Source organism: Tricharina praecox (assembly GCF_024521635.1).
Source record: "Tricharina praecox strain CBS 144465 chromosome Unknown BZA05scaffold_7, whole genome shotgun sequence".
NCBI classification, from domain to species: Eukaryota; Fungi; Ascomycota; class Pezizomycetes; order Pezizales; family Pyronemataceae; genus Tricharina; species Tricharina praecox.
The window spans coordinates 177,740-199,697 of NW_026250409.1; the positions used below are offsets into that span (position 1 = coordinate 177,740).

General features: G+C 54.3%; 8 protein-coding genes across 8 annotated transcripts; 3 read left to right on the forward strand and 5 right to left on the reverse strand.

Annotated features, from left to right (window-relative positions):
- The first annotated feature begins 1,795 nt into the window (after positions 1-1,795).
- On the forward strand, positions 1,796-2,357 carry BZA05DRAFT_245603 (uncharacterized protein). The gene has a single exon (XM_051479957.1). It carries the CDS (start codon positions 1,836-1,838, stop codon positions 2,316-2,318), a length of 483 nt encoding a protein of 160 aa, XP_051341034.1. The 5' UTR covers positions 1,796-1,835; the 3' UTR covers positions 2,319-2,357.
- On the reverse strand, positions 2,358-3,344 carry BZA05DRAFT_245637 (uncharacterized protein). The gene has a single exon (XM_051479959.1). The coding sequence runs from the start codon at positions 2,943-2,945 to the stop codon at positions 2,397-2,399; it is 549 nt and encodes a 182-aa protein (XP_051341035.1). The 5' UTR covers positions 2,946-3,344; the 3' UTR covers positions 2,358-2,396.
- BZA05DRAFT_245607 (uncharacterized protein) lies at positions 3,190-4,779 on the reverse strand. Its single transcript, XM_051479958.1, has 2 exons — positions 3,834-4,779; positions 3,190-3,760 (listed from the first exon to the last, which is right to left on the reverse strand). Exons 1-2 carry the CDS (start codon positions 4,534-4,536, stop codon positions 3,435-3,437), a joined length of 1,029 nt encoding a protein of 342 aa, XP_051341036.1. The 5' UTR covers positions 4,537-4,779; the 3' UTR covers positions 3,190-3,434.
- A 6,959-nt stretch (positions 4,780-11,738) lies between these two features.
- On the forward strand, positions 11,739-12,004 carry BZA05DRAFT_392019 (uncharacterized protein). The gene has a single exon (XM_051483042.1). The coding sequence runs from the start codon at positions 11,748-11,750 to the stop codon at positions 11,997-11,999; it is 252 nt and encodes an 83-aa protein (XP_051341037.1). The 5' UTR covers positions 11,739-11,747; the 3' UTR covers positions 12,000-12,004.
- A 150-nt stretch (positions 12,005-12,154) lies between these two features.
- On the reverse strand, positions 12,155-14,190 carry BZA05DRAFT_472432 (PPPDE putative peptidase domain-containing protein). Its single transcript, XM_051488015.1, has 3 exons — positions 13,983-14,190; positions 13,138-13,923; positions 12,155-13,079 (listed from the first exon to the last, which is right to left on the reverse strand). The coding sequence occupies exons 1-3, from the start codon at positions 14,026-14,028 to the stop codon at positions 12,211-12,213; spliced, it is 1,701 nt and encodes a 566-aa protein (XP_051341038.1). The 5' UTR covers positions 14,029-14,190; the 3' UTR covers positions 12,155-12,210.
- Positions 14,191-14,200: 10 nt separating this feature from the next.
- BZA05DRAFT_370597 (uncharacterized protein) lies at positions 14,201-15,145 on the forward strand (the record flags this gene model as incomplete). Its single annotated transcript, XM_051481655.1, has 4 exons — positions 14,201-14,471; positions 14,526-14,662; positions 14,753-14,789; positions 14,955-15,145. The coding sequence occupies 4 exons, from the start codon at positions 14,201-14,203 to the stop codon at positions 15,143-15,145; spliced, it is 636 nt and encodes a 211-aa protein (XP_051341039.1).
- Positions 15,146-15,282: 137 nt separating this feature from the next.
- Positions 15,283-17,433, reverse strand: BZA05DRAFT_245663 (nucleoside phosphatase family-domain-containing protein). Its single transcript, XM_051479960.1, has 3 exons — positions 16,944-17,433; positions 16,370-16,846; positions 15,283-16,280 (listed from the first exon to the last, which is right to left on the reverse strand). Exons 1-3 carry the CDS (start codon positions 17,218-17,220, stop codon positions 15,376-15,378), a joined length of 1,659 nt encoding a protein of 552 aa, XP_051341040.1. The 5' UTR covers positions 17,221-17,433; the 3' UTR covers positions 15,283-15,375.
- Positions 17,434-17,869: 436 nt separating this feature from the next.
- BZA05DRAFT_350475 (uncharacterized protein) lies at positions 17,870-21,891 on the reverse strand. The gene is made up of 4 exons (XM_051481275.1): positions 21,736-21,891; positions 21,609-21,635; positions 18,337-21,547; positions 17,870-18,278 (listed from the first exon to the last, which is right to left on the reverse strand). The coding sequence occupies exons 1-4, from the start codon at positions 21,736-21,738 to the stop codon at positions 18,037-18,039; spliced, it is 3,483 nt and encodes a 1,160-aa protein (XP_051341041.1). The 5' UTR covers positions 21,739-21,891; the 3' UTR covers positions 17,870-18,036.
- Positions 21,892-21,958: the final 67 nt, after the last annotated feature.

The window sequence follows — 21,958 nt, forward strand, 5'->3', positions numbered from 1 at the left end:
ACACCCGTCACCCGTCCCCGTCCTCCGCACCGCACCGGTCCGCACTTAGTTACGGTAGTTTATGTTTCACCCCAGCCCAGTCCTTGAAGCTATCCCTTCCCCACCATCCAAGCTATCCCTCCCTCTAAGCTACCACCCTTCCAAGCTACCACCCCTCCAAGCTAACACCACCCACCCCATCCCACTCCTACCCTCCTCCTCCTCCTCCTCCTCCTCTCAGAGCGGCGTACTCACCACGCATCCATCTATCCGCCTGCTCCCGCCTGCTCGCCTGCTCGCCAATAGACTATTCAGCAATACCACCACGAGTTGCTTACTCTACCGTCTCCCCCTCCCTCTCCCCCTCCATTCCCCCCCACATCCACCCCTCCATCATTCCCCCGTTATCCACTCCAGTACACAGAAAAACAAACCCCACACTACTACCTATACCACCTACTACCTATACCACCACCTACCTAGTAGTTAACCAACTGATGCGCCGCAGCTAGTTACTCTGTGAAGGAACATACCGCAGCGCTGACCAGGTATGATGCGCATAGGTAGGGGAGGGGAGGGGAGGGGTACATCAATAAAGCGGAGCTCTGAAACATCAAAGCTACCTAGCTAACTAGCCCATCAGAAGGCGGGGGGATGGGGGGGAGGGAGGAGGGGTGGCATGTGAATCATCCCATCCCATCCTTCCCATCCTCCTGAAGAGAGAGGATGTAAGTAGGTGTGGGTGGCCGCTGTCGAGCGCACTTCCCTCCCCCTCCCCCCCCGGGCCCTGGGAAACAAGAGTCAAGAGTCAAGAGAGCTAGCTAGCTAGCTAAGCTAGGTACCGGGGCTAGCCAGCTAGTGGGTATGATAATTATAAAATCGGCGGTTACGAAAACCGCACAGTGCACAGTGCACAGGCCATGTACGGTAGTTATCTTGCTATCTACTCTGCCTACTAGGTATATCCGAGTCTAAGTCGGAGTCCCATGATCACCACGTGTGTGTGTGTGTTTCGCTACGGAGTCTTGACGTCTTTGTCGTTGTCGTTGTTGTTAGTGGGGGGAGTTTATCTCAAGGGCGAGTGCTCAGTAGTTAGACTGGGGGCAGCCCTGGGCCCCGTAAATAGACTGAGACTTGCAAGTTCGTTTGTTCCCGCCCCTCCGCGCCCCGCCCCAAACCAGACGGAGATCGTATCGTAAATCGGAAGGACGCACCGATTGCGAATCAGCCTTGTTTCGTTCTTGGCTGCACTTTCGCACCCGCTCCTCGAAACCGCCCTCCGCCTCGGGGGAGGGGGTGCCGGTCATGTGATACCCCTGGGGGGGGGGGGGGTGATCCTCCTGTTGGGGGGACGGGGGGAGGGCAGGTAGACGCGATAAGCGCGGACTCTAGTTAGTTCTACTGGGTTCTACTGGCTAGGCTGAGCTGGCAGTGGCGGCGGTGGCTATGCGGCGGCGGCGGCATATGATCATCCGATGGTTCGGACGTTCTTGGTGTCTCGCCCGTCTCGCTGCCTCGGTGGCGAAAACCTTACTCTACTCGTGGAGGCTTGAGGCTTGAGGGCGGGGGTTTCGGTGATAACTGGCAGCCTTGGTGGCGGGCGAGGGCGGCGATTGTAGTGGCGAGCGGCAGGTATTGAGAGTCGAGCAAGCTGGGAGGGCCTGCCCTATTGCTGCTAGAACTTTAGGTATGGTGGATCTTCTGCTGATATGAATCTTGAGATGTACCAGTACCTACTACCGTACTCGAGCTCCACGTTAGAATAGGTACTTGATACATACATCTTGAGGTATCATACATCCTAAATACACAGTTACTCACCTAAGTATACCAGCAATATTTACATCCCCTCCCAGATGGGCACTGTCCATCCGCCGAGTCCATCCGCCGTGGCTCTACCTAGTACCCACTGCCCAGAGCACCCACCTAGAGCACCAATTCCCTTTCGATTCCCTTTCGATTCCCTTTTCGATTCCCAATCCGGTAAATTAACCACAATTACCTCCATTATCCCACAATTACCACAATTACCTCGAATTATCCTCCATTATCCTCCATTATCCCCCCTCCCCATTTCCCCCATTATCCCCCATTTCCAATTATCCCAATTATCCCGCTCATTCCCAGTATTCACCGCAATACCCGGTTCCCCCCATCCCCCCTCCCGTGCCCATTCACCCCCATTCACCCCCGTGCCATCCCCATCCCCCGTGCTAGATATGATCCCTCGAGATCTATCCATCCGATCATCCACATCTTGTGCACATCCCCACCTCCCATCCGCTCCGTCCCTTCCCATCCATCCGCCCCCGCCCCGCAGGCCGTCCCACAACGGGTAAAATAAAAACACAAAAAGTAAAATTCTCATTCTATTCACCGCCTACGACCGAGCATCAACCAACCATACAAAGGATCCATCAGGGCGGGACAAGACACGGGAAGGAGAGATAGGTACGGCCAACCTGCGCGGCCGCCCCCCCCCCCCCCCCCCAAGCAAAACCAAACCGAAAAGGAAGCAAAACAGCACTGCACTCGGGGCAAAATGCACAGGGACGATCGATCACAAAAAAAGAGGTAGCCCATGTTAGGAGCCCATGTAGGAGCGCGGCTGCGGGCACATATGGATGGATGGATGGATGGATGGATGGATGGTTGAGTGAGTAAATAAAAAAAACCGACAAAAGATACGGCAAAAATAAAAAACCAAAAACCAAAAAATCAAATTCCCCACCCAGAAAAGAATTAACCCGTACCGGTACCCAGCCAAGTTCACTTGCGAGAGAGAGAGAGAGAGAGAGAGAGAGACGAACGAACGGAAAGAAGATAAAGTAACCACTATCAAAGCTAGATGAACCGAACTGAACCCCGAGGACCTCAAAGACAAAACGCCAGGGAGAGAGTTGGACAGGAAAATACACGGTGAGAAAAGATACGTCAAGGTGGATGGATAACCAGCCAGGTGACATGTGCCGCCACTCGAACAACTACCAACACAGGGAAAAGAAAGGAAAAATACAGAACGTAGGGTGCGCAGAAATCAAGGAGCAGCAGTAGTAGCAGCGGCAGAGTAAGATGGAAAAAATCCCCGCCGTGTACAAAAGAAAAAAAAAGGAAAATGAAAAAGAGAAAAAGAGAAAAAAAGAAAATAAGAAAAAAATTAATACAACGCCGAAGCAGCAGCAGCCGATCGTATCTCTCCATCTTCCAAGAAGTTCAACTTGCACCCGAACAACTGACCCCTCCAAACACAACTGAACTTTGAAGGATGATCGTAAATTTATATCGTTGTGACAACCGTTATACTCGTAGTAGTCGCCATTTTCGTGCCCATAAGATTATACGAACCGGACCACCATTTTCTCTGTCTGGGATCGAATCCGAACACATTATTCAAGTTCCTTCCCTTTTCGGATTCGATCCACCCTGGCCGTGTCCGAAAGTGTTGATCCTGCGGGTCATGAGGATCCGCCGCCTTGGCCCCCACTCTCCGTCGTCACACCCGCTTGGAGGCAAGTCTTCTTCCAGGTTTCGGCTTCCCGCCATGCACGCTCGCACTCCTTCTGAAGCTTTTCGTTCCTCGCGCTGAGATCCGAAATCGCCTGTTCGGTCAACAGCTTCTCCATCGTCCATTTCTCGATGTTCGAAGCCTCGTTCTCCTTGAGCTGTTGGATGTACTGGACCGCGCGCTGCAGAATCGAGCCCTTATTCTTCTCGCATCCCGGAACAATCTTGGCGAGCTCGTTAATTCCCTCGTTGATTGTTTCCCTACGGCGTCGTTCCACTGTGGATGTCCGAAGCGTTAGTCAGCATGTGCTGCGGTTTTCTCCCGTCACCGGAGAAGGTTGCGTGCGTACCTTCTTTGTGATTATCCCTGCGAACTCTGTGCCACTCCTCCGTCCCAACCTGCGGCTTCGGATTCGGAGGTGCCGGACGCTGCTGGACCGGTGTCGAATGAGCGGTAACGTGAGCGTGTTGAACACCGCCGACGCCTTCCGTGTGGCCTTCCATGGGTTGGGGCGACATGTTCGCGAAGGTTGCCGCCTCGATCTGGACATGCTGCTGCTGTTCCCCGGGTTTCACATCCGTCTGAGCGAACTGTAACGTAGGTAGCATGGTGCTCATGGCATTCGCCGCCAAAACTGCATTGGCAGCATCCGTAGCACTAGAACCATTCATCGCATTAGGCGAATGCTGCTGAGCCACATTCAACGGTTGGTAGGCGTACGCTGTGTTTTGTGGAGAATTCGTGTTTATCGGCATGAAGGCGGACATGCCGGGGGAAGTCTGTTTAAAGGACGTCCGACGACTCGAAGTGCTTCCCTCGGTACCTGCCCGTTCTTCCTCGGTTTCGGCGCTGCTCTCCTCTATCGAGTCGCGCTTGCGCTTGTGGGAGAGTTGCTGGTTCGGTCCATCCGCAGGGGCAGACGCAAGCTTTTGTTGTTGTTGTTGGTGTTGTTGCTGTTGGTGTTGTTGCTGTTGGTGTTGCTGCTGTAGCTGTGCGTCCACCGCCGAGGCCTGACTGTCACCCTGATAGGTCTCCTGCTGCCCCTCACTCATTGGAACGAACTATTGAATGAACGACGTAAAAGCTGGATAGGGATTTATGTAGTACGGTTTTCTCGACGATCAAGGGCGAGAATCGATTTGCGGTCGAGGAGGAGGAGGGTTCCTAATCGCGGGTAAGGTAAGGAACGAGAGAATGTGTGTGGGGATGTGCGTGGTAGTTCGTCCTAACGGGTGTGATGATGAACACAGAGGAGGGGGAGAGGAGAGGGGGAGGGAGAGGGGGGAGGGGAAGGGGGATGGGGGGAGGCGGAAGAGGAAGGGAGAGCGACAGAGCAGGAAGAGGAGGAGAAGGGGAGGAGAGGAGGAGGAAGAGTGATGAAGTTAAGGGAATGGGCAAGGTGAAAGTAGTTGGGTTGGGGTTGGAGGTGGTCAGGATCCTTCCTTAATCGGGCAGGGTGGAAGGATACACTTACTTACTTCACTTGCTGGGTGTTTACTTCCACGTGATGCCGGAGCGTGTCACGGGTCGAAGGGTGAATGAATGAATGTCTTCAACACAAGACACACGCAAGACACGAGAAAGAAAGAAAAAAGCCGTTTGTAGTAGCTAGCCACCCACACACTTGCTCCCACTCACACACCACACTCGTACACGGCAACGAACCAAGCAGTAGTGGCAGTCGACCAGGAAAGAAGAGGAGGAGGAAGAGGAGAAGAGGAGGCAGTCAGCCTTCCTGCTTTCTTGTACGGACAGGCGCACTGAAAGGGTCGGCAATAACAACGAGGACGACGACAGGGACGTCGGCAAGTGACTGGCTGGAAGCTGACTGGCTGGTTGGTTGGGAGGCCGAGTGACTTGACTGGCTGGCTGGCTGCTGAGGTTGACTGAGTGACAACGACGCGATATAAACGTGGCGTCGACGGCGGTGTCGGCGGGAGTGACGGACGGGATTCTCAGTTGACGGATATCGAATTATTTATTTATTTTTTTCGAGGAAAAAAATAAAGAACGAATATTCTTTTTAGGAATGGGGGGGGGGGGGGTGTGTGTGTGTTTAAGTGTGAGTGTGGGTGTGTGAGTGGGGAGGGGGTGGGTGTGTGGGAACCGAGAACTCCGGTATGGGTTACTTGGTTGGTTGGCTGAGGTTGCGCGGAGGGCGAGGGAGGTGGAGGAGGAGGAGGAGGAAGGAAGAGGAGGGTAGAAGGTGGTCTGTGTGATATGGATGTACCGAGCGAAATGGGGAAGTCCCTTTGTTTCAATTCCGGAAGCAGCAACGGGAGACAGGATATGGCAAGTATGGAAGTTCTGGGAAGTGGGGAATTAATCGAAGTGAAGGGTGATTCGTTGGCGAGAGACCGTGGGGCGTCGACGTCGTCGTCGTGGTCGTCGTCGTCGGTTCGGTGGCGGCGGGCGGAACGAGTCGCAGGTCGCAGGTTGCAGGAGCGCAGAGCCCCAAAAAGGCGAGCGAGCGAGTCGATAACGAACGATTGCTGAACAGGTGTGGGTGACGATTTGCGATATCTTTGGCTTAGACGATAGGAGCGAGCAATAGTTGTGTAGGGGAGGGAGGGAGGGAGGAAGGGAGGGGTGGGTGTGGGTGTGATTTCGCGTGCGACGGGTGATCGTGGGGGGGGGGGGGGGGGGGGGGGGGGGGGGGGGGGGGGGGGGGGGGAGGGAGAGGGTGGTGGTGCGGAGGGGCGGAGGGAGGGTGTGTGGCCACTGGGCCAGGTCAGGTCAGTAAAAGGTCTGACTTTAGTAGGCTTTTTTTCTCGGGGAGACAGAGCTAGTTAGCACAGAGAGGGAGAGAGAGAAAGAGAGGAGGGCATTTCTTATTGATGGTTGGGCCAGAAAGAAAGAGAGAGCCACTTCGAGCAGCCAAAGCAAGCAAGTCCTAATCTATCTAAAATCGACAAAACCGATATCTAAATCGAAAGGGATAAAAAAAGGATAAAAAAAGAAGGAAACCCCCGGTCGGAAGAGAGAGGGAGAAAAAAAGAAGAAAAAAAGGGGCTAAATGGCCGACATAGAGTAGAAATGCGCTCCCAGGGATTTCATCTTCTTTTCGGCCCATGGCCACTCTCCCGTGACCAGCCACCACCACCACCACCACTATGATAGAATACCATCGGGGAACAAATGTCGTTGAGAATCAAGATCACGATCAATATGGTATCATCATCAGACTCTACGGCGGAAAGAGGGAAAAGGGAAAAGGGGGAGTCGACTCTCGAACATCTATTGTGGAGCACCCAGGTGCTCGGAGCAACGCCGATGTCTGCTCCCTAAGCACTCACTCAGTCGATCGAGCCGGCGGACATTCGCGTCTAACGCGTTTGCACGTCTCCGGGCCGAAGCCGTTTCCTGCCAGCTGTCCGATCATGTCCCAAGTACTTGTGTACTGGAGTAGACTCTAGAAAGTAGCAGTAGTACCGCGTAACCATCGTCATCCCGAGCAATTATGTACATAACGTACTCCATAGTACGTGTACATACATAATCTACCTAAGTACCTCCTCCATCTGCTCCTGGCTGGCTGGCGATGCTCGTCGTGGCCTCGACGGCCGCCGTTTGTAAGTACATAAGAAGTAAGTATACATGCGGGCAAAGTAGAGTACATGACCAGCCCACCCAGCCCACCCACCACCAGTTCAGTTGCATGTGTGCTGGCTGCAGCATGAGTGAAATCCTTCGAGATGGGACGACGGGGGAATGGGCTTGCTGCTGCATTGAACACGGGCCTGCCTGCTTGCCTGCCTGCTTGCATCCCGACCGGCGGTTATGTACCTACCTTGTACCTCATGTACCAGTAACTCTTCCCAGCGACATGACGATTTCGCCTGGTCGACGGAGGAGGATCATAGGTTTTTAAAGTGAGTATGCTTTGCGTTGAATCTACAGGCAGGTAGGTACTTACGTCTACGCGCAGAGTCAAAGTCAAAGTCAATACAGGGCAATGCTGCCGTTGCTGCAATGCGGCCCAACCAAGACCACACCTCGCACCGACAGACACACACGCACGCACGGGGAATCTGAACAAACAAACAACAAAACAAAAGCAAAGCAGACAAAACAAAAAGAACACAAAAACCCCCGACGTGGAAGAATGCCGAGAATCTCTGGCGTCTCTGTCTCCGTCGTCGTCGCCCCATCGTAAGCACCAGCCCCCCCCCCCCCCCCCCGTGCCCAGTAAGGAATCAAAGTCAAATCAAAAAAGGCAAACGTCCGTGTGAAGAAAGCCTGCGACCCCACGTGTGGAACTCCCGCCGCCTCCACTCCACAGCACTCTCCCGCAATTGCGCGTCCCTACTAGTATGTAACCGTATGTAGTCATGTCTCTCTTCTCTCTCCGGGTCTCTTGAGTGTCCCCGAACGGCCACCCCTCGAACCCCTTATGTAGCCGTTAGCCCTTTCCGAATGCTACGGCTTGCATATGTAGAATTCAAGTCGGCATTCTAGGCTGATGATGATGAAATCATGAAGATGTTGCATTCCCAATTTCCAATTCCCAACTGTTTTTTTTAGATTACCGCGTCCGTCCGGCGTCGTCCGGCGTCGTTCGATCGGTGAATCGATGCATGAATGATTCCCGACCCGCTCCGCAGCCTCCGCTAGTTGGTTGGTTACGGTAGTTGGACTCTAGAGTGGTCGGGCCGGATCGGTGATCGGTGATCTACCTATCTAGTGAAACGGCGACGCTGCGACACTGCGACACTGCGACGGGAGGGAGGGAATAAGCAACGGTTCCGAAACATGTCGCGCTTGCTTACTTGCTTGCTTAGGTAGGTGGAGTGGTCAAGTGGGTGGTCAGGTGCAAACTCAAGTCAAGTCAGGTGCAAACTCAAGTCAAGTCAGGTACAAACGGACAAACCAAAAAAACAGGAGTCAAGTCAAGTCAAGTTAAGTCAAAGAAATATCATACATCGTCCTCGAAATCGTCCTCGAACTCGAAATTGATCGAACGTTAATTTCAAAACGCACTAGAAAAAATAATGATAATCGAGAGAGACGCATGCCCCGCACCGCCTCGGAAGAATCCACGCCGAGACCAGGCTGGTCCAATCGGCGTGCTGGCTGTCCGGCGTGTTCTGCGGGGAGTTTCGGGCTCGGTTCTCGAATCAATGTATGTACATACCGTACCATATCTTCCGGAGAAACCATCCCGCAGTACATGTCGTACATGCCGTAGGTATATATTCATAGCAGCCCTCGAACCACACTTCCTCGGCAATCCTGTATTCCTCGAATCAATCCGAGCTTAGTTACCGTGGACGTCAATGTCGAGGTGCGGTGTCTCTTTGCATGCTTGCTTTCACGGCGACAGTCCCCAGGCCGGGAAAGGAAAAACTCTGACCTTCCTCTGTGCCTTTCCTTTCCTCCTCTCTTTCTTTGATCGGCTTTGATAGTAAAATATAATAAAAGATAAATCCGTGATCATGAGCCTACCTATCTTCATATGTACACAGCTGCGTCTTTTTTCCGTCCGCCCTTCAGATGTCAGATGTCAGGCGCCGTATACCTAGTAGAGCATATAGTACGGAGCGGTATGTGCGGAGCACCTGAGCTTTTTCCGTCTCCTTCGGAATGCTTTGGCAATTTCGGGTCCGAATACCCCACATGGAACAGGGAAGATTTCCTACTCCTCTCGAGTAGTCCTCGAGTCCTCGAGTCCTCGGGTCCGAGTAGACGGTGGAGTACATAGAGTACATACTCCGGAATACCTAGGATGCCTAACTGCCGGTACTTGCAAGTTGTTTGGTTGAAGACTTGAAGCTCGTCCTTCATTCATTCACCATCCAATGTCCATTCCTTCGGCGTTCGGCGTGGCGTGCGTGGGAAAATCGATAGGTAGATATATCACAGACTGTTTCCCTAGGTACTCTACTTTGGAGTAGGTAGGCTCCGGTGAATTCGTGAATTCCCACAACCTGCCACCTATCCGAGAGAAACCCTGTGGTCCCTCCATTTCAATGGCGTACCTATGCAGATGCGGATGCGGGTGTGGATGCAGACCGGCCGTGATGTGATGTCGCTCCAGTCCAGTAACCAGTCACCTGCCCAGCGGTTATAGATATGATAATAAGCATAGTAAGGTACTGGTGATCACTCCGGTATGTACTCTATTTAGTAGTACAATGGATCAAATAAGATCACACACGGCTACCATATACTACTATATACCGTATGCAACTATTGGTATTCTCACACCGAGCTGCGCAGCATCCTAAATCCTCACGGTGTTCCCCGGGGCAGGCACACAGGCTGGAAATTCCATCAAGCTCAAGCTTAAGCTCGATCAATCATCAGGCACCTCAGATCCCATAGAAAGTTTCCCCCCCAGAAAGAATGGCATTCTTAGCCAGCGCCCTTACCTTACCTTACTGAGTGACTGCACAGTGTGATCCGCCCAATTGCATTTGCAACTAACTACTACAGCAAACCCAACACAAGCCGACCAGGCTCCCAGCTGGAAACCCAGCTGAAAAAACGGTAAACGGTAAACCCAATCTCAATCTCAATCTCAATCTCAATCTCAAAACTCGATCCGCCAATCTCTCTCGGATCGCCGGAAACCCTGACTGGGCTGGCTGGGATGGTTAAGTATTCCCCCATCTGAGTCTGAATCTGAATCACCGTCCTTGTCCTGTCCTGCCCACGATCTGGATCTGGATCTGGTCTGTGCGCCCCCCAAAAACGAAACGAAATATCTGCGTGGTGCGGCGTAAAACGACGGCGTGGAACGGTTGTTGTTGTGTGCATCGTGACATGGTAACATATGGTAGTGTGTATGTAAGGAATACAGTACGTATAGTACCAGTAAATATGTGCATATGTATCCAGAGCAAGTAGAGTGATGGAGTGGAGTACAGTGGAGTGGAGTGGAGTACCTGTGTACATTATACATTGTACATTGTACACATACATTGTACCACCGGAACACGATTCACGATTCACGAGTGTGCAAAGTTCAAATTCAATCCCGCCGGTTGACTGCATGCAGGGGGGGGGGGGGGGGGGGGGGGGCAGGTACGGGTACGGGTACGGTATGTACATGTCCAACGTACCTAAGCATGTAGTTACATAGAGCACATAGAGGCAGACGAAGTCGTCCAACCGTTGCTGCGCAATTGCGTAACTGTGTATCGACCGGGGCGGTGGGCGGTATATCATACATGTTCTCACGTACATACACACATTAGGTACATACATTATGCAAGCAAGTACAAAGTACTTATCTGCGGCCTGCGGCCTGCGGGCAAAAAAAAGCAAAACAGCAAAACAGCAAGAGCAAAAGCAAAAACAGCTGTGGCAGCAAACGCCTTTTCTCGGTGATTTCCGTGATTCCACTGCGAGGGAACGCTGCGAGGGAAAAATTCCTTACAGTTTTGCAGGTGATCCAGGCCAATGTCCGGTACTACTATCTAAGGTAGGTAATTCAGATTTCTATGATATGTACTTGCTTACTTACTGATGGGCCTGCTCATGCACTTACCATGTATTACTAACCTCCCCGCCTCCGGCCCGGTAGGTAGACTCCATAAAGTATCAGTATCAGAGTATCAGTATCGGAATACCGGTATCGGACTACCGGTATCGGAGTATCGGAGTATCTGCATATCGAGATTCCACCTGACATAGCATGGCATGGCATAGCATGGCATGCAGGGTGCGGGGTGGCTTCGTTCATTCGTTGTCTGTTGTCCGTCCGGACGTCCGTTCAAACGAAACCAATTCCCGCAGAAACATAGCCAGCGGCTGGCTGGCTGGCTGGCTGGGCTGGCTGGGCTGGCTGGGCTGGCTGGGCTGGCTGGGTTGGGCTGGGGTGGGGTGTGCGAGACACGTGGTACGGGCGCGTAGAGTCCTGGTGGGCTGGTGGGCTGGTGGGCTGGTGGGCAGGTACGGAGGAAGGTATATATCTCCTTCCGCAGCGAGTGGACGACGGTTGTTGCGTGATTAGTCGCTGTGGAATAACGGTGAGATGTGGGAAGTGAGCTGGCATTCCCGGCGGAGGCGCCGCAATTGGTCCAACGCCCACAAAAAGCGAGTGACTACCGATGCGATGCGAAGTATGCACGAGTACGTACGTACGTGTTCTACCCACCCAACTGCTACTTCCACGCACTCGTGCGTGCGTGCTCGGAAGGCTGGGTTCCCGCTATGTAGGTACAATACATCATACATACTGACATACATACTCTAGAAGCCCGCAGTGCGACACTGCGACTCTAACCCCCGGGTACTGACCACGGTATGTACGGTATGTATGGTACGGTACGCTACCACTCCTGCATGGAACGAGTCTGCTGGATGGTGGTTGCTGGTTGCTGGTTGCTGGTGTGTGTGCGTATGTGTGTGTGCGTGGTGCACCACGTCGACAGCCGGTGCAGAGGGATTGGACCGTCTGGCGAGGTCGAAGCTTAAGTGCACTCGCACTCTGGCGTGGTGTTGTTCCGTGTGTGGGTGCGTTCGAAAGGAACTGGTGGGGGTATGTAGAGTATCGACGTTTGCACGATGAGATGGAATGGATTGGAATCGTGTTCCCGTGGCAGGTGTCAGGTGTTCCGTGTGAGAACTCGTGATTACGGTTCTTCTACTCTACATGCTGCCGCTATGTACAGTACAATCCATACGGTACAAGCAATGCATCGCATCTATTGAGAAAGCAACGCTTCACATCTATTAAAGTAACGCAAAACACAAAGGTATCATGTATCTCTTATCCCCCCTCAAACGCCCACCAACCTCCCCACCTCCGCAAAGAGCCTCGCATTCTCACCCTTTGCCGCCTTTCTCCTCGTGTCTAACACTTCGCCCGCGCCGAGTGCGGCAGCGAGATCCTTCGTCCCCTCCATCGGTGCACAATACAGCAGCATCGCGAGACTCAATGCCAGCAACCTACCCTCACTCTCATCGGCCCCCTTCAACCCCTCGATGGCCGCCGCCGCCAGCTCGACCAGCTCCTCTTCGCTCAGAACTTCCTCGCTGCGGGTGGACCGAGCTTGTTGCACGTGCGAGGCGAGGAGGAATGCCAGGTTGCCAGCGGCGACTCGGAGGGTTGCGTGGGCGGGCTCGAGGAGGAACGAGGTGATCACTGAGATCAACAGGGTTGAGAGCGGCGGGGTGGTGAGGTGTCGCAGAAACAGGGGGGACGTGAAGAGATTGCACAGCGACTGCGTAGTGACGAGCTTGAGACTGTATGGGGCGTCGTCGTGTGTCGTGACGTAGTCGAGGAGGGTCTTGATTGTGGCGTGGCCCTTTTCCTCTGCGAACCAGCCCGATACCCGCGGGTCCACGAGCGAGGCTCGGAGTAGATCCACGAGTGGGAACAGCGTGTCCTCGGGGAGCGTGGCGATTGAATTCTGGAGGAACACCGACCACCGTGGCTCGTCGGGGATTGGCGCGTTGACGGCTCCTTCGGAGGCCCGATGCCGCAGGAAATCAATCAGTGAACTCACTGCCGGGTCCGCGGCGATGGGCCCGAGCTTGCTGGCTACTTTTTCGAGCGGTGGGAGCTTGCTGAAGACTACGCGGTTGCGGATGGAGGTGTTGGCGAGTGAGAGGGTGGTTGGGATGCTGAGTTGTGTGTGCGGGTGCGCTGGGTATGTCAGTCAGCTGTGCGGGATAGGTGGGGGAGAGGCATGTATCGGCCGTACCTGGATAAGTCACTGCCATGAGCATCTCCACGTTCCTCTTCAAATCCGCCGGCGAAGCACCTTTCCAGAGATCCAGCTGTTCACCTTTGGACCAGGTGATAAACGTCGGTGTAGCAGAGATCCCATACTTACTCCCGAGCTGTCCGGCAACACCTATATCGACCTTAACGAACACGCCCTTCTCCCCCGCCTCCGCTGCTAACTGCTCAAAATGCGGGTAGACGACTGTACACGGCGGACATCTGGAGGATGTAAAGAACGCAACCACACAGGGCGCACTATTCAGAATCTCATCGAACTCAGTGATGCTCGTAACAGTCTTCACTCTACTCGGCGCCTGCATCCTCTGCGGCTGCGGCTCCGGTGGTGGAGCAGCCTGCGTGATCGGCCTCAACTGGCTCTCCAACACGGGTCTCATCATCTGCCCAAACGGCGTATTCAGCACCTCCTGCGGCAGATTCTTGATCTTCTCCGGGATCTCGACTCCACACAGGAACATGGTCAAGTCCGCCGTGAAGTTGTTGCAGTTGTGCAGGAACAGATCGTAAGATTCCGGCGTGTACTCCTGTTTCATGCTGTCCAGATACTCGAGAACAACCTCTTGCGGGAGCGAGGTCGTGCCGAGCGGGATGATCTCCATCGGTGCCCCGTGGTGCGTGCGCTCCGGCAAGCTGGATTGGATTCCAGCGCCATAGTAATATTCCCGCCCGAAGACTACGATCGACGTGTGGTAGACAGCGTCGATTTGGATCCCGAGGAATTGCATGGACATTTGCCGAGCGAGACCTGCGGATGTTAGTACGAGTACCTATACCTGTACGAAGGGTGGCGTGCGGCCCACTCACCTTGGGAAAGATCGTAGACATAGAGCTCGACTTTGTGCTCCGTCATAGCTGCAGTGTGATCGAGGCAACTAGGTATTCTTCAACAGTTTTGCGATCGCACCGAGACTAGATGTAGGTAATGGATTCGGTGATGGATTTAATGTCGAAGCTGTCTGTGGAGCTCTCTCCGTGCGTGCGAGTGTGCCGGCGTAGAGTATTTAAGTATTTACTCTGCCGGCATGTATGAGTATGACGCAGGTACCGATATCATCGAACATTCCAGACACCTCCCTCCCGGTAACGACAAGCTCCGTAATCTACGCGCGCAGACGCGCCGCCGGCGCCGGCGGTGTGGCGTCGTCGTCGGCCAACACGCTTCCATCCCATCCCAAAAATCCTCTCCCCGCCACTCACGACCGTCGATAGCAAAGCAACCACGAAACATGTCGCTCCCACCACCACCTACAGGAAAGAAACCGGCGTTCACCGCCCCGCCTTCACAGAGCGATTGTCAGTCCCGCTCCCCTCCCCTCCCGTCCCACCTGCTAACGCAACCCACAACAGTGCTCTCCCGCCTAACAACCTTTCTCCCGCAACTGTCGGCAGCAAACGCAACACTCGACGAGGAGATCCGCGCGCACGGCGCGGACTCGCGGAATATCGAGCATGTCGCCGACGACGAGGAGCGCTATATCGAGATGGTACCTTCCCTTTCTCTTTCCTCTCTTTTCTCTGAGAGCGTGGATGTGGGTGGGGGTGAACGGGGCTGATCAGGGTGCTGGTGTGCGCAGAATTTGGGACTGGGAGTACTCGAGGAGGTTCGAGACGGTGATTCTGACTCCGACTCCGAGATGGGGGAGGGGGAGGAACAGGACAGACAGGAAAAACAGGATCCAATCGCGAAGGCGCTCAACCCCCAGCGCTCGAAGCCGGGAATCCAGCTTGTCGATGAGGAACCGCATGGGACGAAGCGAAGGGCTACGGAGGATCTAGAGTCGTCTTCTGATGAGGATAGTGAGGATGATGAGGACGAGGAAGAGGAGGAGGAGGATGCTGTTGAGGAGATCAAGACAATAGTAGCCGGGAGTACGCGGCACGGGAAAGGGCCGCGGGAAGGCAAGCAGCCGTTGATTGAAGAGGTCATGGAGAATAAACATACGCCTACGCCTGAGACGCGGGGGTGACGATGATATGCACGATCCGATGGGGGTACGGAAAGATGTATCATTAAAATGCCATGAGGATGTTAAACAGTATTTACATAACCCTCACGAACTCCCTCCGATAGCTACCACTTCTAATGGGTATGCCACCGAACAAACAAGCGAAAAAAAAATAGCAACCATTGCTTCGCAATGGAAACACACATAAACAAACCGTCTACCTATACGTGACAAAAACCCAGGCGCAGCACTTACGCAACCTGCTTAAGCTTACACTGCCAACCACCAGTGCCCTTATCCAGCATGGGCAAACTGGCGCCCAAGCACCATCCCAACTCATTGCCCTTGATCGTCTTTGCGGTTTTGACCTCGCGGTCCAGCGGCATCTCGTAGCCGGTGTGCAGAAGCGCAATCATGAAGCTCAGATCTAAGCAGCCCTCAGGTCTATCCCTGAGGTCCTCGAGGGCACCCTTGAAGGACGAGAACACATCCCACTTCGACTCGCCGGAGCACACACGCGCGGTGGTCTCCACCATTTCGCGCAGCGTGAAGCTCTCGGGCATTCCGAGTATACGGAGGCGGTCGTAGAAGTACGAGAAGATGTACACGTCCTCCTTGGCGAAAGTGCGCTCCAGCGAAGGCTGGTGAACTCCGTTGAACGAGCAGGGTGTCAATTTGCAGTCCACACCCTTGTTCAGGATCTGTTCGGCGAGAGCCCGGCACTGGGCGGCGGATGGCTCTGCAGGGCCAGTCATGTTGAGCTTGACCAGTGTTCCGTCCATGTCCACCTCGATCAAACGAGACATGCCAACGTTGATGCACGGGTTGACAAGGGGCTGTGAGTCCCAACCGGCACCGATCTCCTCCTGCTTCGTCTTCGCGAGGACCTTGTGGATCGCTTTACGCGCCTCCATGAGACCGAGACCCAGGTGCGAGTGCTGGTAGAGTTCGAAGTTGCGGCCGCCAAAGTTGAGCTGGTACTTGTGGTCGCCCTCGGCAAGCTTCTCGGGCATGCCGCCGCCAACGGAAGGGAAGGTGGGCTGGAATACGATCTGAGTCGAGCCTCCGCCGAGATCGAAGATGGCTGCTGTGGGAATCTTCTCGACTGTGCCGATCTTGCCGAGGAGGTAGTTGGTCGTGATCCATGCGTAGACACCTGCCCATCCATTGTCAACAAATACCGTTGGGATATCCTCTCTCTCCGGGGGGAGGGGAGATGAGGTGAAATGCGCAAACTGCACCCACCTTCGTCGCTTCCATCCATGATTTCAACGCCACCCTTCTCAATGATCGGGAACGGGTACTTCGTGTCCAACCGGTGTCTGACTGCATCCAAGATGTTCTTACTAAGTTGATCTCCAAGCAGTCTAAGTCCGGCGGTGGCCTTGACAGCGATAGGCGTGCACGACTTCAGCTTCTCAGGCACGGACTTCATCGCAACCTCCAGCAGCTCATCGAGACTCTTTGCGGCGCCTTCGGCATCCTCCTTGAACGAGGAGAGTCCCGGCTTCGTCATCTTGAAATCCTCATGCTCGAGCTCGGGGGTGTCGCCGCAGTTGTTGAAACGGTACACGTGGATACGGGAACCGGTAGACCCAGCGTCCACCATCAACGCGTACTGCACGATCGGCTTGTACTTCGAGCTCGACTTCAGACATTTCGTGGTTCCCAGCGAAGGATCGGAGGCTGTCTGGCCATTGCCATTGCCCATTGGCCGGTGGTCTTGCGTGGAACGTTAGCAACAATCCCCCTACATCCGCGCCCTCAAAAGTAAAAAAAAAGGAGAGATCGAGAGCAAAGAGAAGAAGCAGTTACACACCTTGAAGGTAATTCTCGGTTTTCGTGATACTATCCTTGGGGCCTAGGAAGAACAGGGCCACGCAAAACAGCACCACTACGACCACGGTCTTCACCCATCGATTCGACATGGTTTTCGCGTTTGCGTCCGTGGCGTCGCTATCGAATCGCTCTGGCTTCTCGTGCGGGTCGTCGGGGCGGTACTGTGACGAGATGCTCGATGATCGGTCCGGTCGTGTCGGTGCTTTTGTAAAGGAAAGATAGCTCCACAGCGCAGGCCTCTGGCGGATACTAGTCATGGAGTGGGAGGATGAGGCAAGCCGGACCGACCGGAGTGTGCTCGGGGTATAGTGTAATAGCCAAAGTGTTTCCGGTAGAGAAAGCTACGGCGACGGCGGTGATGTTGGGGATAACGGGAGGAATGCGCGAGAAGAAGAGGAAGAAAGGGGAACTTCAGTTGCCCAGGGACAGATATGCCCTCCAAATCTCACACTGGTACAGGTGTAACTCCTTTCCCAAAGTTCCCACCGTCCACCATACACGAAGACCAGTTCCTTTCTGCATATCGATCCCTGCCCGGTGGCTCTCCCCCTGTCCACATTAGGATTTTTTACGAGATGGTCCAGCCATTGGGTCTAGCCGTCTCAGACTTCCTTTTACATACGCCCACACGTGAAGAGAGAGAGAGAGATACATAATCTAAAGCTCCGGAAGCTTTCAATCGAATTCTATTTCTCCACGTATACTTTACATCAATGTTCCGCCACATTCGCGAACCTTCGCGACTTACGGTCACCAGGCGGACCGAGCTCGGTGACCGAGCGGCGTATCGATAACCGAATGTCCCACAGATCTTAACTTCGAGGGCGTACTCTAATCCTCAAGCGAATGTGCTGTGCCGCGAGAGCACAAAGGCACGATTTCTAGGCTTGTGGTGATATTCATGAACGAGGTGGAATGGCGGCTTCTTGGATGTAGAGTACATATAAAATCGCAGATTCATGATATAAACAGAAAACATTACAAACATCATCATTCATGGCATCGAACAGATCATAACGAAAAGGAAAACTCCGGCATCATGCAAATTACTGCGTCTCTCCACCTGGCACCGCCTATACCATAATCTCCTCCCTCTTCCTCTTGGCACAAACACCGCATCCGCGTCTAACCTTCTCGCTAACCAGCGCGGCCCGTGTAACTTTCGCGCCCACGCTACGGCCATAGCCTTGCACCACTTCCTGCTCCTCCTCGTCGTCCTCGTCGTCCTCGTCGTTGCCGGCGGTCAGCGGGCGGGTAATGCATCGCAGGTGGAAAGCATGCCCGCATGCGAAGGCGACAAGTGTTTTTTGCGCTCCTATATCTGCCCATCAGCTACTATCCATGTGAAGCCTGGGAATTCAAGGAATACATACCACTCCCAAATCGCCGCTTACACACCCCACAAACCTCACTGTCACCAGCCTGCTCATCCTCGAGGGCAGCGGTACCTCCAACCTGAAACTTAACGCCGCGTCGCTGTCCATGGCGTAGCATATCCATACCCCTCGCGACCTCACTGGTAAGTGCCTTCGCGACGCCATCGCAGATGCTCCACTGGACTCCATACTCCTTCAGAATCTTCCCCAGCGCTTCCTTGAGACCCTCGATTTCCAGTCCCGCGGGAATACGGCGGACAAGTGTGATGGGATCAATCGCTGTGCCCACGTTCTCCAGGAGCCCACGAATGAACGCCGGCTTATCCATGGAGTAGTCCAGGAGGTCGTTCCACAGGTCTGGATCGTCCTGCTGCTTGGCGAAGGCGATTGCCTGTGCTACGTCTGCGAGCTTGTCGATGATGAGGAACAGGGCGCGCTTGGTTTGGCCGGTCTTGCTGAGAAGGTGAACTAGTTCGGGGATATAGTTGCGGCGCTCACATACGGAGGAGGCCTTCTCCAGGGAGTAGTTGTGTGAGTCTTTGAGGAAGTCCATGAGGAGGGGTCTGTCATACTCGGCGAATAGCTCCACCATCAAGTCTTCGAACTCGGCCAGAAACCCTCCGGAAGCGGAGAGGATCTGGTTCTCAGTTTGCTGGCTTCTCCAGAGCCGGGACAGGTAAAAGTACAGGAAAAGTCTACCCGTGGGGACATTGTCGGACTCGAGCTGCTTGACGACGACATGCGGCGAGAGGATGCCGCGATCAGCTTCGTGGATGAGCAGAGTGATTGCTTCTCTAGTTGCCATCTCAAGCTCTGGAATGGTGGCGGTTTTGAGCTGTAGATCCGAAACGCGGAGAAGAATGAGCGAGGCGATATCATCCCGTATCGTGTCCACGAGTCTGAATTCGCGGATGAGACGGAATGCTTCGTCGGCATCTTTCAAGGTCATATATCGTTTCAGGGCGTTCCTAGGCTCCTGCAACACCATATACAGCTTTGCTAGACACTCCTGTAGAAGCTTCCAGTCCGTATCTCCCGTGTGTATCTCGTCTTCACGGTTGTTTATCTTGAGTATTATCGTGTCGGCCAGTGTACGAGAATCATAAAGAGTCCGCGTTCCTTCCGGCTTCCAGGTCTCCAGGAGGAGCTCGCGGAACTTCTTCCGATCATGGTTGAGATAATGCGCCAGGACAATCTCATAGATGACACTGGGAAGCGGTGGCGATAGTTGTGTGGTGGGGATGTACGCCGTAATTTCCTTGATCCTCCCCGAAGCCTCGAAAACCCAGACCCAATAATCCCACCTCGAAGACGTTCCCAGAACTTTACCGCAGACCTCTCCGGCCTTCTGCCATTCGCCGTTGTCAATCAGATCACGCAGCCAAAGCTCACCAATCCTGCGCTTCTCCTTCTCGGCGGTTGAGTATCTTCTGGCAGTTTGTTGTTGCTGCCGCGTATCCGCAGTGGAGTCAGAATCGTACTCCTCATCAAGGCGCACAACCTTCCGCTCCTCCTCATCGTACATAGTCAACGAGGCGGTATCCGGATCCACCACATCAGGATGACGATCAATCAGATGCCAGGCCTCGGCGTACTTCTTACGATCCAGCATCCAGGTAAGATGATCGCTCGGGCTTCGTTCGGTAGCGAAGACGACATCATACGGACTGGTGATATATATCTTTGTCCCCTTCTCATCCTCACCCCACTTGATCTCCTTATCGGGCTTTCCTTTGTTTGCACGCAGCGTACCTAGTGTTCCTGTCTGACTGCCGGTGGTAACGCTATTTCTTCGCGAACCGCTACCGAAACTCCTGATGCTCTGCGTGCCCGAAAACAGATGCGCGGGGGCAATAGCAGCAGCCCAAAGTCCAGCACCGAGACCAGTCGTACCTTCAGTATCGGCGGGAGGCGGTTGCACTGCTGTCGGTGTTGCGGGAAGCACTCCCAAGTGGTAGTCACCCACCGCCAGACTTTCAAACCGACTCATCATCAGCTCGTCCGCACTGACTTCTTCCGACGTACTGAGGTCGATGAATCGCAATTCCGGTATCAGAGCATTAGTCCGACCACGACGGAATTTTGGCGATGCCACAGGACTGCGCGGAGATCCCGGAGTACTTGGTGCCGGAGAAGGTAATGGTGAAGTTTCCGCCCCATCTTCCGACGTATTGCTGGGCCCGGAAAGGTATGCAAGGAGCAGCAATAACGACGGGGTGTACATCTGAATACCGGAGATGATACAGTCGGTTTGGAGCATGTGTGTTATCTCAGCCCAGCCGTTGCATTTATCCTCTCCGGCACGGTCGGTCCCCGGATAGACATCGATCACCCATACGGTTCCGCCCCAGCCTACAAGTAGCTTCTCTTTGTCGCCCCAGTCAACGTCTTCGACGTTCAGAGTAGTGCCCGTAGCTGCCTCCCGCGGTTCGCTAGTGAGCAGTGCCCGTCTGTCAATCCACTCCAGCCTCGGTTTATGCAGCGTAGCCAGCTCGTCCGGAATCCCCTCGGGCCTTTCGATTGCAGAGATACGTTTCCAGGCGACCTCATGCGCCGGTTGCCCACCACTAGTACCAAGCCCCGGTATCCACCCGGTGATCCCTGGGTTTCCCGCCAACTCCTCCTGCGCCGACTTCTGCAATGTCGGGGGGACAATATGAGACCTCATGATCTTGATGCCCTGCTCATTAGCCCACGCTACATACCGCGGCGACTCCTTTGACCAAGCGATCGCCGAGATTGCACCCTCGCCGGAGTGCAGGATAGTGTCTTTAGCACTTCCCAGTCCCAGCGACGGAATCCATCCGCCGCCCGTCCCCGCGCCCGCAGGCGCAACAGACAAGATGAGGTTTCCTGCGAGCCCACCAGACAGGAACGTGCGATCCACGCGAAAGTTGGGCGACAACACCACAGCCAACACCGGCCGTTTGAAGTTCTTCAGCGTGATCTCCGATTTCGCGTACGGTACCGTCGAGAGGGATTGTCCCGGCCCCGGGGGTGTCGAGGGGAGCAGCGGTACGGCGCATACCAGGCCGTCGATTGACGAGCTGGCGATACTGATGTGGCGGTCGTGGTACGCTTCCTTATGCCGTCTCGTCGGAATTGCTACTGGCGGCGGCGGCGGAGGGGAGATGGAGATGGACGTGACTGAGGCCGAGTGCGCATGGTACGTTCGCAGCGGTGCCAGAGACGGCAGTCCGAGTATATGCTACAGAACAATGCGTCAGCTCAGATCCGAGGCCGAGCTCGTGGGGGTGGTAGAAACCGACGATGTTCCCGTTGTGCGTGCCAATCACCTATGGGATCCCGCTAGACGCATCAGCTTCCAATCCAATCCAATCGTCCTCCCGCCCTCTCTCTCCGCATGCAGATAGACAATGAAAAATAGAACCGGACCATGCGATCCCCAAACACCACACTGGTGGAAACAGCGTCTCCATTACGATAAACACCACCGAGTGATTTCGTGAGTCGCGTGTATTTTAAGCGTGGTTCCTCGTCGTCCTCTTCCTCCTCCTCCTCCTCCTCCTCCTCCTCCTCCTCCTCCTCCTCTTCTTGATCTTCTCGTTCTTCTTCCGCTTGTTGCTCGGCCTCTTCCAGTTCGCTGTCAGACTTGGTA